A 14,496-nucleotide genomic window follows, 5' to 3' on the forward strand; every position below is an offset into this window, starting at 1 on the left:
AGCAAGGACTAAAAACTAACCAATTGTGTAGAAAATGTATTCATCAATGAGCTAAAATTATGTGGGCACGGCTAAATGTTCTATATAGCTGGTAATATTCGACGGAATATCGAAAACGAGGAATATATAAAATAGAACTTGAATTCGTCAGTATATTTACGGTATTTTTTTAAAATGAGACGGTGTATTTTGGTATATTTCTAAGAGTCCGACCGTATATTTGATCGATAAATATTTCGTAAATAAATAAATTAATAGATCCGATTTATGTAAATCTGGAGAGATTCAAGTCCCTGCTACTGCTGAAGTGAACGCCGGATTGTCCTCTCCCCGTGCGCTGCAGGCTGTGCTGCTTGGCGTGGTGGAGATAGTGGGCGTAAAAGTGGGTCCAACTCCTGCTAATAGATACAAAAACACAGATTTGTGACAACGAATCCAAAGGCCAAACTGACCAATCAGTCAAACAAAAAACCACGGAACATGTAAATAATGTTGAAAATGTTCGTAAAAATTTATACTTACCACCTCATTGTATACAGGGGCAAACACAGAACTGCGCAGCAAGATGCCATATTCATCGCATTTATGGAGAGACACCCAATGATAGCCAATAACTACCTCAAGGGTGATAAGCTGGCAGCTGAAGCCGCCTGGAAGCGGCTTTCAAAGGAGTTAAATAGCGTGGGTCCGCCTGTCAAAGAAGTTTGTGAGTGGAAAAGAGTAAGTGCCGAGCAATTGCGCTATGTTCCGTCATCTCACTTGTCTCTTGATAGGTATGGAAAGACTGGAAAAGCTGCATTCGTAAAAAGATTAGCAATAACAGGCTGGAAGATTCAAATCCCTGCGGCAAAGGCTCGCTGTATCAGGATACACTCCCTGCTCTAGAGGATGCAGTGGCCGTGATCTGTGACTTGTATGATAAGCCCGACAGAGTAGTCGAATCTCGTCCAAAGGCACGTCCTGAAATTTCCAACCGTTTGCAACTGCAGGACATCAAGACCGACCACGACGAGGTCACAGCCACAGATGACGGTAAAACAAAAATATCAAGCCGCAAAAAATGTATGTTCTGTAAGATATGAATATTAGTTTATAAGATTTGAATATTAGTTTAAGATTTACTCATCGATAATATTATAAGAAATACCAATGTACTCGATATGTCGATACTTGTCCTCGACAAGTATCGATATGCGAACACACATTCATTCGAATACGACGATCAAGAAAGAAGAACATATAATAAAACCGTGCTATTAAAAGTTTACATATCAGGTGTGGGGTTTGCACCAAAAAAAACTCTGTGATGAACTATGCAGACATAAGAGCGAAAACCAAAAGTGAACTTAGCGACATATTGCGTAGGCAAAACGTATATATTGATCAAGATGCCAACAAACACCAATTACGTACAGCAGTAAAAAAAATCATGGAAGACACGCATGAGCTAGGAAATACGGCGCCAAGCGCAGACGAGACTATGCAGGCAGACATTTTTGCAGTCCCGGTTGAGCGCGAGATAGATAGAGACAACCGTAGTGCACAACACGCAGTAAAAGCGGCGCCAGAAGAATATGGTGAAAATGTGCAGAAGGCTCGAGAAGCATTCATGCCGCGACAAGACAACGCTTGTTCGAAATTGACCATGCGATCAGATGAATACGAAGAAGAATCGCGCCGTTTGCAGCAGTTGGAACAATTGTACGTTTCTCGCAAGCGCTTAGCTGATCTCAAATTAAGCATATTGAAAACGGAGAAAGAGGCTATGGAGTTGGAAACGCCGAGAGATTGCATCGACTTGACACACATTGAGGCGTTGATGCGTCCATTTTCTGGAGATGACGACCAGGCTGTAACCAGTTGGATAAGTAACTTTGAGGACATTATGAATTTCCATGGTGTATCCGAGTACAAATGCTGGATATTACCGAAGCGGCTGCTATGCGGATCGGCGAAGGCGTACATCGACCATGTGGCGCCTTTGACTTGGCAATTGATGCGAGCAGAATTGCTCAACGTCTTTGAGCAGAAAGTGACAGCGTGGGACATTGGAAAGCGACTGGAGGCACGGAAAATTGCAAATAATGAAAGCGCATTGCAATATTTCGTCGCAATGTGCAGCATAGCGTCGCAAGCAGACATGGCCACGAGCGATGTGGTCAAATTCATCGTAGAGGGACTGCAGGACAAGACGGGCATGGCAGCATCCATGCTATATTGCAGCACACTCAACGAGTTGCGTGACAAGATGGTCACCTATGATAAGGTCAGAAGAGCTCCTGGTGTCGTAGCAATTCGTAGCGAAGGTATGACAAAGGGAAAACTAAATGTGAGTATGGCAGTTGGGCAGCAGCGAGGTGGTGGCGCAATGCGTTGCTACAACTGTCGGCAATTTGGGCACGTTATGAAGGAATGCAGTCAGCCAAAGAGACCGGATGGGGCATGTTTTAACTGTTGGAGTACCAGCCACCTATATTCGCAGTGCCCGAAACGAAAGATGGCCACTAGGGTAGCTGCAGTTCAAGATGAGGAGCGACCAGGAGAAAAAAACAACGACGATTTAGCGGCTGTCAGTATTTTTAGTCTATTTGATACAGGAAGCCCTGTAAGTTTTATTCAAAAGTCTTTGATACCGAAGTCGGCTATAGTTGAAGCCTATAATGAAGTTAGGAAATACTATGGACTAGGAGGACAACCAATTCCCATATGGGGAAAATTTAAGTGCCATATTGAATTTTGCACAAAGAAATATATCGTTTAATTAAACATCGTAGATGATAACATGCTGCCTATGCCGGTATTGTTGGGACGCAATGCCCTTAAAGTTATTGAAGTAAAATTAGTTCATAAGAAAAATATCAAGCAACACACACCATTAAGCTCGTTAAAGCAAAAAGCTATTAGTTTAACCTGCGCGTCTTTATTCACCGAACGTAAAAATAATATTAACATAAGACTATATGATAAGTTAGATGGTAATCAATCAGAAAGAAGCGAGCTAATCAAACGTTCTAATCCATTTAAAAATCAGACACAAGAAAACTCAAGGAATGACAAAATGGCCATCGAGAATATGAATCAAGGCGACGAATTCAGTAACTTTTGTGCGTCGGTAGAGATTGATGAAGAGGAACATATTAACGTAGGTTTCGAATTTGGCCTCACTCTTGCAGAAAAGTGTAGGGAAGTTATTAAGACATACTATTTACACAAAGAATTTGACTTTAAAGCACCACCAAAGTATCAGATGCAGATTCGTGTAACAGAAACAACACCATTTCATTGTACTCCGCATCGTTTATCCTACCATGAGAGAGAGAAAGTAGCTGAAATAGTAGATGATCTGTTAGAAAAGAAAGTAATCCGTCATAGTGAGTCTCCTTATGCTTCCCCGTTGGTCCTAGTAAAAAAAAAATCAGGAGAACTTCGAATGTGTGTCGATTACCGTGGTCTGAACAAACGAATTGTTAAAGATAATTTCCCATTGCCCCTTATTGAGGACTGTCTTGAGTTTTTAGAAAACAAGTGCTGTTTTTCCATTATAGATTTGAAAAGTGGGTATCATCAAATAGGCGTAGAAGAAAAATCAGTTCCGTATACATCGTTTGTGACACCGCAAGGACAGTATGAGTACTTGAGAATGCCCTTTGGGTTAAAAAATGGATCCGCTATTTTTCAGAGATTTATTTCGGAGCTCTTGAGAGACTTTATTAGGAACAAAAGCATTGTAGTGTACATGGATGATATATTAGTAGCGACTAAAACAGTTGAAGAACACATGGATATATTAAAAAGACTATGCATTCGGTTTAGCGAGCAAAATTTAGAGATAAATCTAAAAAAGTGTAGGTTTGTCAATCGAAACATCGATTTCCTGGGGTATAAAGTTAATCAAAACGGAATAGTTCCTAGTGATTCCCATATTGAGGCCTTGAAAAAATACCCAGTCCCTCAAAATGTAAAAGCACTGCACTCATGCTTGGGATTCTTTTCGTATTTTCGACGTTTCATGTTGTCATTTGCGACGACAGCTAAGCCCTTGGTGCAGTTGTTAAAAGAAGGTGGTCCGTTTCCCATGAATAGAGAACAGGTGAAGACGTTTGAAACTCTTAAGAATGCGTTGGCAAATCCTCCGGTATTAGCCATTTTTAGCCCAAATAGAGAAACGGAATTACATACAGACGCAAGTTCATACGGTTATGGCGCAATACTGATGCAAAGACAAGATGATGGGAAGATGCACCCTGTGTCCTATTATTCCGGCAAAACAACAGAAAGAGAATCACGTTATCATAGTTTCGAACTAGAGACATTGGCTATAATTTATGCATTGAGGCGTTTTAGAGCATATTTGGAGCATAGGTCCTTCAAAATAATCACGGATTGTAATTCGTTAGTACAGACGTTAACCAGAAAGTCAATTAGTCCTAAGATAGCACGGTGGTCCCTAGAGTTAGAGAACTATGATTACTCCATTATGCACAGACCTGGAGCCAGTATGGCGCACGTTGATGCGCTGAGCAGACAAGATCAAGTGACGAATATGTTAGAGGATGGTTATAGAGTCAAATACGGTTTAGAAAAGTCTAATTTAGAAAAAGATGAGAGTAGAAAGCAATATACAAGGAATAGTGTAAGTAGAGACAACCCTGGTAGTGAGCATAGAGGTACCGTAGAGAACCCTGTGATTAAGTGTAGAGAATTAAATATCAGTAGAGAGCGTAGTAGTACCGTACAGAACCCTGCGATTGAGTGTGGAGAATCAAGTGCAGTAGGAAGTAGATTGGGAAATAGGTGGAAGTCTGATGATAGAGAGAACCTTGGTAGTGATTGTAGAGATAACATAGAGAATAGTGAATATAGGGAAGAGGATGGATCGAAGATTGAAATTAGAGATTTGAGCCAATGTAGAAGAAGCGTTAACGATGTGGTGGGGGGAGTAAAGTACATTAGTAATAGGAATTCAGATAAAGAGAAAAAATGTGTTGAGGATACAGTAGAGAGGGACAAGTTAGAGTTTCAGGAGGAAAGATTACTAAAATCATTGATAGTTGGGGTAGTAGGTGCAACGCCAGAAGATGTTGATTTGATATTGCAAACAGAACAGATGCGAGACAAGGAAGTAGTTAGGATTCGAAAAATGCTAGAGGATGGAATTGAAGTAGATTTTGAAATGATAGATGGTATTGTTTACAAGAGGAGTTGTGAAAACAAACTATGTTTCTATGTACCAATGTGTATGGAAGAGCAGTTGATAAGGCGGTCACACGAAAAACTAGGACATCTGGCCGCAGAGAAGTGCGTGAGTGACCTTTTGAGGACCTACTGGTTTCCGTCAATTAGAAGTAAAGTGGCAAGGTTCATCAGAAACTGTCTACCTTTTATAATACTTTCGATTCCTAAAACAAGACATAACAGAACGCTCCATAGTATCACAAAGTCGTGTGTTCCTTTTCATACCCTACATGTTGATCATTTGGGTCCGTTGCCGAGTATTAGATCTAAGCGAAAACACCTCCTTGTGGTAATAGATTCATTCACTAAGTTTGTCAAATTGTTCCCGGTTAATAGTAGCAGCACGCGGGAAGCGAAGGATGCCTTAAGTAAATATTTTGATTTCTATAGTCGCCCTACTAGGATAATATCAGATCGTGGGACCTGTTTCACCTCGTTAGAGTTCTCTAGTTTTCTGCAGGAGAGAGGGATAGAGCACATTAAGGTAGCTACAGGTGCACCGCAGGCGAATGGCCAAGTGGAGCGGGTGAATCGTGTTCTTACTCCTATGTTAGGAAAACTGTCAGAGCCCCTTGAGCAAGCCGATTGGTATAGGTTGATGAGCAAGGTAGAGCACGCCATTAATAACTCCGTTAACAGCAGTACGAAAAAGACACCTAGCACATTGTTATTTGGAATACCCGAGAAAGGACCCGTTGTAGATGAATTAACCAAATACCTAGAGGAGAAGTTAGCGTCAGAACTTAGAGAGTTGGAAACTATAAGAGAAATAGCAAGTGAGAACATACGGTTGTCGCAGAAAAGAAATGAGAAGATGTATGCCCATAAACATAGAGCCCCATTAAAGTATGAACCTGGTGAATATGTAGCAGTCCGGAATGTGGACACAACACTGGGGATCAATAAGAAGTTCGCACCAAAGTATCGAGGATCGTACAGGATCAATAGAGTATTGGATAATGATCGTTATGAGGTTGTCGACATTGAGGACTGTCAGTTGACGCAAATGCCATTCCGAAGTATATTAGAACCAGCAAGGCTTAAACCCTGGGTAGAGTGTAAGGTTAAAACCATGGTCTCATGTTGTTAATCGATGAAATAGTATGTTAAGTAAGACAATACCGAATAAGAAATGTTTAACCAACTGTAGTCAGGTTGCCCGAATGTAAGATATGAATATTAGTTTATAAGATTTGAATATTAGTTTAAGATTTACTCATCGATAATATTATAAGAAATACCAATGTACTCGATATATCGATACTTGTCCTCGACATCGATATGCGAACACACATTCATTCGAATACGACGATCAAGAAAGAAGAACATATAATAAAACCGTGCTATTAAAAGTTTACAGTACTATTTTTCTTTATGTAAAGATGATGAGGAAGAAGATGACTGCTCCAGCCGGATCAATGACAGACATATGGGCGTGAAATTGGAGCGCACTAGCACTTCGCAATCTCCATCTGCCAAAAAGCGCAAGCTGGTTCAAAATGATGTAAATGAATTAGAAATTGAACACGAGAGCACGGTGCCGATGCTAATGGACATTGCAAAGGAGATGCGGGACATGAATAGACAAACTCGCTTGAACGCCCAGCGCACAGAAGCCAATACGGACGCGCTTTTGGCTCTAGGCACACAGATCTCAGACCTAATGCAGCAACAGCTCAAGGAGCGCAAGCGTCTTAATGCTATAATGGAGAAATTTGTTCTCAAAATCGAAACAACCGACTAACTAGTTCCACTATTTTAATTATGGTTTGCTAAAGAAAATATTGAAAGTGTCCCTCAAGACCTAATGTTTGACCAGGAAAGAAAGATCTGTCCACTTTTTCAAACATTTAAGATTATTATAATTAATGTAAACTAGGCGCATAATGGGGAACCATGGGCATTTTTGAGAGATGTGAAACGTCGATTGGACAAACGATAAAATAAACAATTTGTTTGCTTTGGCAAATATTTTGATACTCAACAGACACGCAGTTGGTTTTGGCGGGAACCTTTTGAATTGAATTTTCTTGTCAAAATTGTGTAGTGTACTGTTTTTTAATCCCAATATCGTTTCTGGGTCTTTCGTTCAACGGTTTCCGGGTCAGAGGCTCACGAATACAATTATTGATGAGCATATGAATGGGAAAATTATGCATTAATGACTATGAACTATACAATTCTTAAATAAGCTGCTTTTATAGTATTGCTAGTTAGGCTTGCAAAATGAAATAAAGTTCATATATATATAGTTGCACATATATAATTTAAGCGCATTAACATAAATATGAGCCTCTATATGTCACGATTTTACTATTTTTAAATATATTTAATTCTATAATTTATTTTAAACACCATGTCTAGCTCACACACCTTGCAAATTTGTATGCTTTTTGTAGTATTTTCCAGTATTTTTCAAGACGCGCTTTGGAGTCACCCTCTTGTCCAATGCAGCAATGTACAAATTTTAGTTTTATAAGCAATAAAATAAAAGGTGTCCTTAGAATTAACCAATCTTGTTGAGAGTAGATTTATCAATCGGTTACAATTATTTTTCCAAGGAAAGGGGTCCCAGCTGGCTAGTAATATTGAACCGAATATAGAAAACGAGGAGTATGATGGAGTTTGGTATATTATTGGTATTTTTTGAAACTGTGAAGTGTATTTCGGTATATTTCTGAGCAAGCCAGCTGGCGCGGATTTCGTTTTTATACCCGATACTCAAAATGAGTATTGGGGTATATTAGATTTGTGGTAAAAGTGGATGTGTGTAACGTCCAGAAGGAATCGTTTCCGACCCCATAAAGTATATATATTCTTGATCAGCATCAATAGCCGAGTCGATTGAGCCATGTCTGTCTGTCCGTCTGTCCGTCCGTCCGTCTGTCCGTCCCCTTCAGCGCCTAGTGCTCAAAGACTATAAGAGCTAGAGCAACGATGTTTTGTATCCAGACTTCTGTGATATGTCACTGCTACAAAAATATTTCAAAACTTCGCCACACCCCTTCCGCCCCACAAAGGACGAAAATCTGTGGCATCCACATTTTTAAAGATACGATAAAACCAAAAACGCAGAATCGTAGAGGATGACTATATGTTTTAGAATGTAAGATCTCAACCAGATCGTATAATTCTTATAGCCAGAATCAAGAAAACAATTTCATCCTTTCTCGCTCTGTCTCTCTCTAACACACAGGTTTCATGGTCGGTTTTGCCAATTGCAAAGTATGAGTTCAAGGATCTCAGAACCTATAAGAGCCAGAGCAACCAAATTTGGTATCCACACTCCTGTGATATCGGACCTTGACCGCAAAGGACGAAAATCTGGGGCATCCACAAATCTCAGAGACTGTTAAGGCTAGAGTAACCAAATTTGGTATCCGCACTTCTGTTAGATCTCACTATAAAACGTATATCTCAGAATTTCGCCCCACCCCCTTCCGCCCCCACAAAAGACAAAAATCTGTTGCATCCACAATATTGCACATTCGAGAAAACTAAAAACGCAGAATCATAGATAATGACCATATCTATCAGATTTCTGAATCTGTATCAGATCGGATCATTTTTGTAGCCAAAAGGAACAAATCAATTTGCAGTGGCTACGCAGCCCCCGACGTCACTCTCAGACTGATTTTCTGTCTCTCTCGCACGCACTCTTTGTCGTGTCGTTCAATATTAGCGGAACTGGAGTTGCTTATTAAAAATACTTCAGTAAAACAGGTAGGTCTCAAATTGTGTGAGCAAGGCATCAACAAGTCGTCCTTACCATAGACGCTTGTGCTGCCTCCGTGCATTTCACCAGCACCGCGTCTGGCATGCTCCCCGTCGACTAATATTGTTTCATCAGTTAACAGACACTCTGAATGCCACGATATCCCGAAGTGAAGGTATCAATTTCTGGAACTACTTTCTGCTCGCCTGCGACACTGAGAGCGAGGAGTCCAAGAAGAAACGTTTCGCGCTCGTCCAATGTTTTATGGATGGGCTGCGTAGTGTAGAGCTGAACTATAAACAATCCTTCGATTTGATCACACGATTGGCCCAGGACTTGCCCACCTTCTCTGCTGATGAACTGGCCTGGATTATTGAGCACTGTGTGGATGGCATGCGACAGGGAGACGCCAAGTGCGTTGGTTAGAAGGATTTGTTGCCAGATTCACTGGCTCTGCTTTCGGCAACTCCACGTTTTATACTAACTGGGGTGGGAACCGATGGAACCGAGTATAGAAACAATACAGTGAAAAGTATATGTACCATGCGATGGCCGTCTTCAATCCTGACCCCTATTGCTGACATGTTCAAGTAAGTTCCGCCCATAAAATGCTAAAAAATTCTACTGAAATTTCCATTTGTTTAGGGCCATAAATCTCGGCAACGGAGAAATTTTGACCGTATTAAATAAATTCTCCGGGGCTCTGCAGGAGCTATCGCCAATGGAGCTACCAGCTCTGTGCTTCCAGCTCTTTTCCATGTGCCAAAATGCCTCACAACTGATTTTACCGCTGCTGGCATTAGAGTAGTATTTTCAACGCAATTACTATAAGCGCTTGTTCTCAGACATGAGCAGCAATTCAACAGACTTCGACAGCATAGGTTCGCCTAATTATTTCAATAATTTACTGTGTGTCTCTTTCTATAATTTGTTCATTTTTACCATCAGATCTATTTTCGGGCAAAGAGCTGCGGGAGGCCGAAGAGACTATACTTCATCATTTGAATTACTGTACTATGTATAAGCCAACTGAGAAACATCTGGCTGTAATGTTGAGGGTGAATATGGGCTCTCCTAAATTGAATGAACTCTAATGTTAGTTTGTATTTGCAGAACTTCTCGCATTTGCCCGATGTCATTCTCACTCCATTCATGCTCAGCGCCATTATTTCGATGACAAGTGTGAATCGTGATCCAGAATCTGCGCGCATCTCTCGATCCATTTTGCTGCCATTCTTGCGAAATGTCATAAAGAATAATGAAGAAGAGATAACTTTGGCAGACTATTCCGTTTGGTATCGTGATTCGTTACAGCGCAAACAAGTCGACTTGCAGCAGGTCTTAACGGTGCTCATAGATCAGAACAAAGATGGAAAAGATGTGATCACACCAGGACTAGTCCACCTAGTTTTTTTTTCTGCTTAAATCGCATTCGCCCAAAATGCATACTCTAGCAATTACTTTTTTTAACAAAGTTCATTCGCAAACGTTTCATCTTTGGGCAAGGCATCATTAGACTCCTCTCTGAGTGGATGATTGTACATCAAGATCAAAACCAGTTTTCGGGTTGGTATTGGATTCCCCATAATAATTCTTAAATAACTATGTATTTTTTCTAGAATGTTTAACACTATTAAGTGTAGCTGACACGTACACCGTCTCAGAATGCACTAAAACCATCCAAACAGTTATGGAGCATATGCTATGGGCAAGTCATTCAAATACATGTATATATTTTTTCTTCTATTAACAAATTATTCATTTTGTTAAAGCTGCCTGGAGAACAAGCCATGCGCATGATGAACTTTCTTTTGCCCCTGCTGAAGACTTCGAATCGAGTTCGGGATGCCCTGATTGATGTGCTGTGCAAAGCAACCAGACCCAATTAATCAAAAATCGTTATATATTTTATAGCCTTTGTCATTTGTTACCTAATAATATCTAGCGGCATGCAAAAACGTCGGATGGCCATTTACGGATTTTGCATGATCCTTAAACAGCTTAACAACAGTAACGCACTGCGGCAGACCTCCAGTGCAACCAGCTTCTGTACTCAGCAGAGCATTTCCGGGTATTCAATGATGACACAAAATAGCCTAGGAAGTCGAAGCAATCCGCAGCGCAATTTCGACATGCTTACTCTGGAGATTATAGGAATGTTGCGAAATTGTTTGCAGCAGCAGTTTGACATACGATGTACGCTTTATGAAAGTAAGTAACCGAAGTGCATACAGCCGATAATCTTTTGATTATTTTGGAATGTACCTCTCACAGATCTGCAAAGGGCCGTGGAGCTAAATGCAAAGCTTGTGCCTCACGTGTTGCAAGTAATTGATTGGCATTTTCGAAGCTTTTTTGACACTCCCTCTGCAGAGGAGGCTGGCGACGATTTAGACACAGTATTTCGTATACGCTACGATCAGCTGGTTACTGCCAGCGATCAACAACATATGGAAATTCAGCTGAAAGATAACCTGGGAAAGTTGGTTTAATTCGTGGCTAACTGCTTGGTAACCTTTGAGCCTGCTCCGTCGGGCTATGACACACGTGAGATAAGTCGTCTCCTGGCCTTATGCGTGCAACGAATGGTGGCCAACAGATTGCCAATAGACGACGTTGTAAGTTTGGGCGTTGTCTCATAACTCATATATTCAACTAATACATACATACATATTTTCCCAGTCCCCTCCAGCCACCCACCTGAAATGCGCTCTAGTTCTGCAACAACTCAATCTTATTGAAGGAATCGTTTCCCACTTATTGCTCAGCTCCAAGCCAAACCACGATGACATATGTCAAGTTCTGCCCCTATTTAAGCAGCATTGCAAGTTATTAGTCGATCTTAAGACTTTGGCTGGCTCCTCCAAGAAGCTACAGAAACAATCAAAGAAAACTGTCAGCAATAATACCACAACTTCCATTTTCAATCTTACTGTAAATGGTATCCAAATGAAGAGCATGTGCACACAACCTGAGAATATATGGGACTTGTCTATATTGGATAAGCTTCTTAATCTACTCCTCGAGTGAGTGCCATTTCGACTTCGCCGATTCCAATGTAAATGTTTTGAAAATTACTTTTCAGTGACGTCGTTCCATTTGCCGCGTCTGAGAAAACCATTCAGTTGCGGTCCAACGAGTCCCTGGTTCGTTATGTTGTGCAGATTACCGCCGAAAAAGTGAAAAACATTCGGCTTGAACCTGATTACAAGCAACTAGCTTACAGCAAACGTACCTTTAAGCAGTTAACAGACATCACCAAGATTATTTACGAGCGCTGCATTCGACGGTTGCCTGAGCTGTGGCGAGACTGTGACATGCAGACATCCTCTCTGGCGGCTCAATGTTTTGTTGAGTGCCTACGAACAGCCCACGAAACCTATAGCAAGAAGTTCAAAGAATTTGTCAAGGGATTTGGTAAGTCAAATGAAAAAACTATTTTTGAAACAGAACTCTTATAAACTAATAACGTTTTATTAATCGTAGATATGGCATCCCTGAACAGAAGGAAAGCAGTGACGTACGTTATCCAGGATGTGGTGGACGAGTTTATGAAAGAGTATGCCAGTGATGACTCACTCAACAAAGATACCTTTATCGCGAAATTGCCGGTATACCTTCTGGAGTCATTGGAAATTCTCTTTGACCATATAGATTATGGAGAACGTGCGGCAACTGGGTCCTATACTTGGCTCCTCAATTTTTGTCGTACTCACGAGTTGGTTAATCCCGAAATGGGCTTAGTGCATAACCTTCTATTTATACAGCGTCAGAAAACGCACTCGGGACCCTTTTTTGAAAACATTGCCAGACAATTAGGGCATGTGCTTGGCGCTCTTAATGATGACATATCAATAGATCTCCCAGATCCAGGTCTAAAGTCGATAAGCACAATCACCGCTGAGAGCTGCTTGCAGCATCTCCATGTTGCCGTCCAGAAGCAGCTCCTAAATGTAGAATATTTCGTCGTAAAGGCCAACAATTTAAGCTACAAATGTCAGCTAGTGCCTGAATCAGATCAAAGTTATTGGCGGGGAAATCTAGATGTCATGGAGCGTTCTATTTGCACTCAAATAATTCATATTACGCGCACGCTACTGGCTCTCACCAATGTCTGCATTCCTCTGGGATCGTCTATGGATGGACTAATGAAATTGTTGGTACAGCACTATATATGCCTGAAGAACCTGACAAGTAGTGTTGTGTTGCTCATGAGTGAGTGAACAAAAAAGAGTTGTTCACTTAAATGAGCAACTGAACATGTTCACTTGTTCTTTTTTGCTCACTTGTTCTTTGTTGTTCACTTGTTCATTTTTGCTCACTTGTTCTCTACTCACTTTTTGCGCAATTTTGCTCCTCGAAGGGCATTTTGCGTTCTGGCAGTTGTTGCTCATATTTGCTTTTACTTCACACTTTTTGTATTACCGGCAAAACTGTTTAATCTTTTGAAAATTCAGTATGTCGCTAATTCGAAGTATATTCGATACTTCGAAAGTATAGTGAAATTTGGAATCATTGCAATTTTTATACCCGATACTCAAAATGAGTATTGGGGTATATTAGATTTGTGGTAAAAGTGGATGTGTGTAACGTCCAGAAGGAATCGTTTCCGACCCCATAAAGTATATATATTCTTGATCAGCATCAATAGCCGAGTCGATTGAGCCCTGTCTGTCTGTCCGTCTGTCCGTCCGTCCGTCCGTCCCCTTCAGCGCCTAGTGCTCAAAGACTATAAGAGCTAGAGCAACGATGTTTTGTATCCAGACTTCTGTGATATGTCACTGCTACAAAAATATTTCAAAACTTCGCCCCGCCCACTTCCGCCCCCACAAAGGACGAAAATCTGTGGCATCTACATTTTTAAAGATACGATAAAACCAAAGACGCAGAATCGTAGAGGATGACTATATACTCTAGAGTGTAAAATCTCAACCAGATCGTATAATTATTATAGCCAGAATCAAGAAAACAATTTCATTCTTTCTCGCTCTGTCTCTCTCTAACACACAGGTTTCAAAGTCGGTTTTGCCAATTGCAAAATATGAGTTCAAGGATCTCAGAACCTATAAGAGCCAGAGCAACCAAATTTGGTATCCACACTCCTGTGATATCGGACCTTGACCGTTTCGTGTCCAAATTTCGCCACACCCCCTTCCGCCCCGCAAAGGACGAAAATCTGGAGCATCCACAAATCTCAGAGACTATTAAGGCTAGAGTAACCAAATTTGGTATCCGCACTTCTGTTAGATCTCACTACAAAACGTATATCTCAGAATTTCGCCCCACCCCCTTCCGCCCCCACAAAGAACGAAAATCTGTTGCATCCACAATATTGCACATTCGAGAAAACTAAAAACGCAGAATCATAGATAATGCCCATATCTATCAGATTGCTGAATCTGGATCAGATCAGATCATTTTTATAGCCAATAGGAACAAATCAATTTGCAGTGGCTACGCAGCGCTCGACGTCACGCTCAGACTGATTTTCTGTCTCTCTCGCACGCACTCTTTGTCGTGTCGTTTAATATTAGCGGCGTCTGCCG

General features: G+C 40.9%; 1 protein-coding gene and 1 pseudogene across 1 annotated transcript; both read left to right on the plus strand.

The window, feature by feature from the left end:
* The first annotated feature begins 238 nt into the window (after nucleotides 1-238).
* Nucleotides 239-7,219, plus strand: LOC117194066. The gene is made up of 4 exons (XM_033398710.1): nucleotides 239-482; nucleotides 540-720; nucleotides 774-1,032; nucleotides 6,618-7,219. Coding segments are annotated over exons 1-4 (804 nt in total). The 5' UTR covers nucleotides 239-480; the 3' UTR covers nucleotides 6,980-7,219.
* Nucleotides 7,220-8,874: 1,655 nt separating this feature from the next.
* Nucleotides 8,875-13,483, plus strand: LOC117194068 (annotated as a pseudogene).
* The last annotated feature ends 1,013 nt before the right edge of the window (nucleotides 13,484-14,496 follow it).

This window comes from Drosophila miranda, assembly GCF_003369915.1.
Source record: "Drosophila miranda strain MSH22 chromosome Y unlocalized genomic scaffold, D.miranda_PacBio2.1 Contig_Y2_pilon, whole genome shotgun sequence".
In the NCBI taxonomy this organism is placed as follows: Eukaryota; Metazoa; Arthropoda; class Insecta; order Diptera; family Drosophilidae; genus Drosophila; species Drosophila miranda.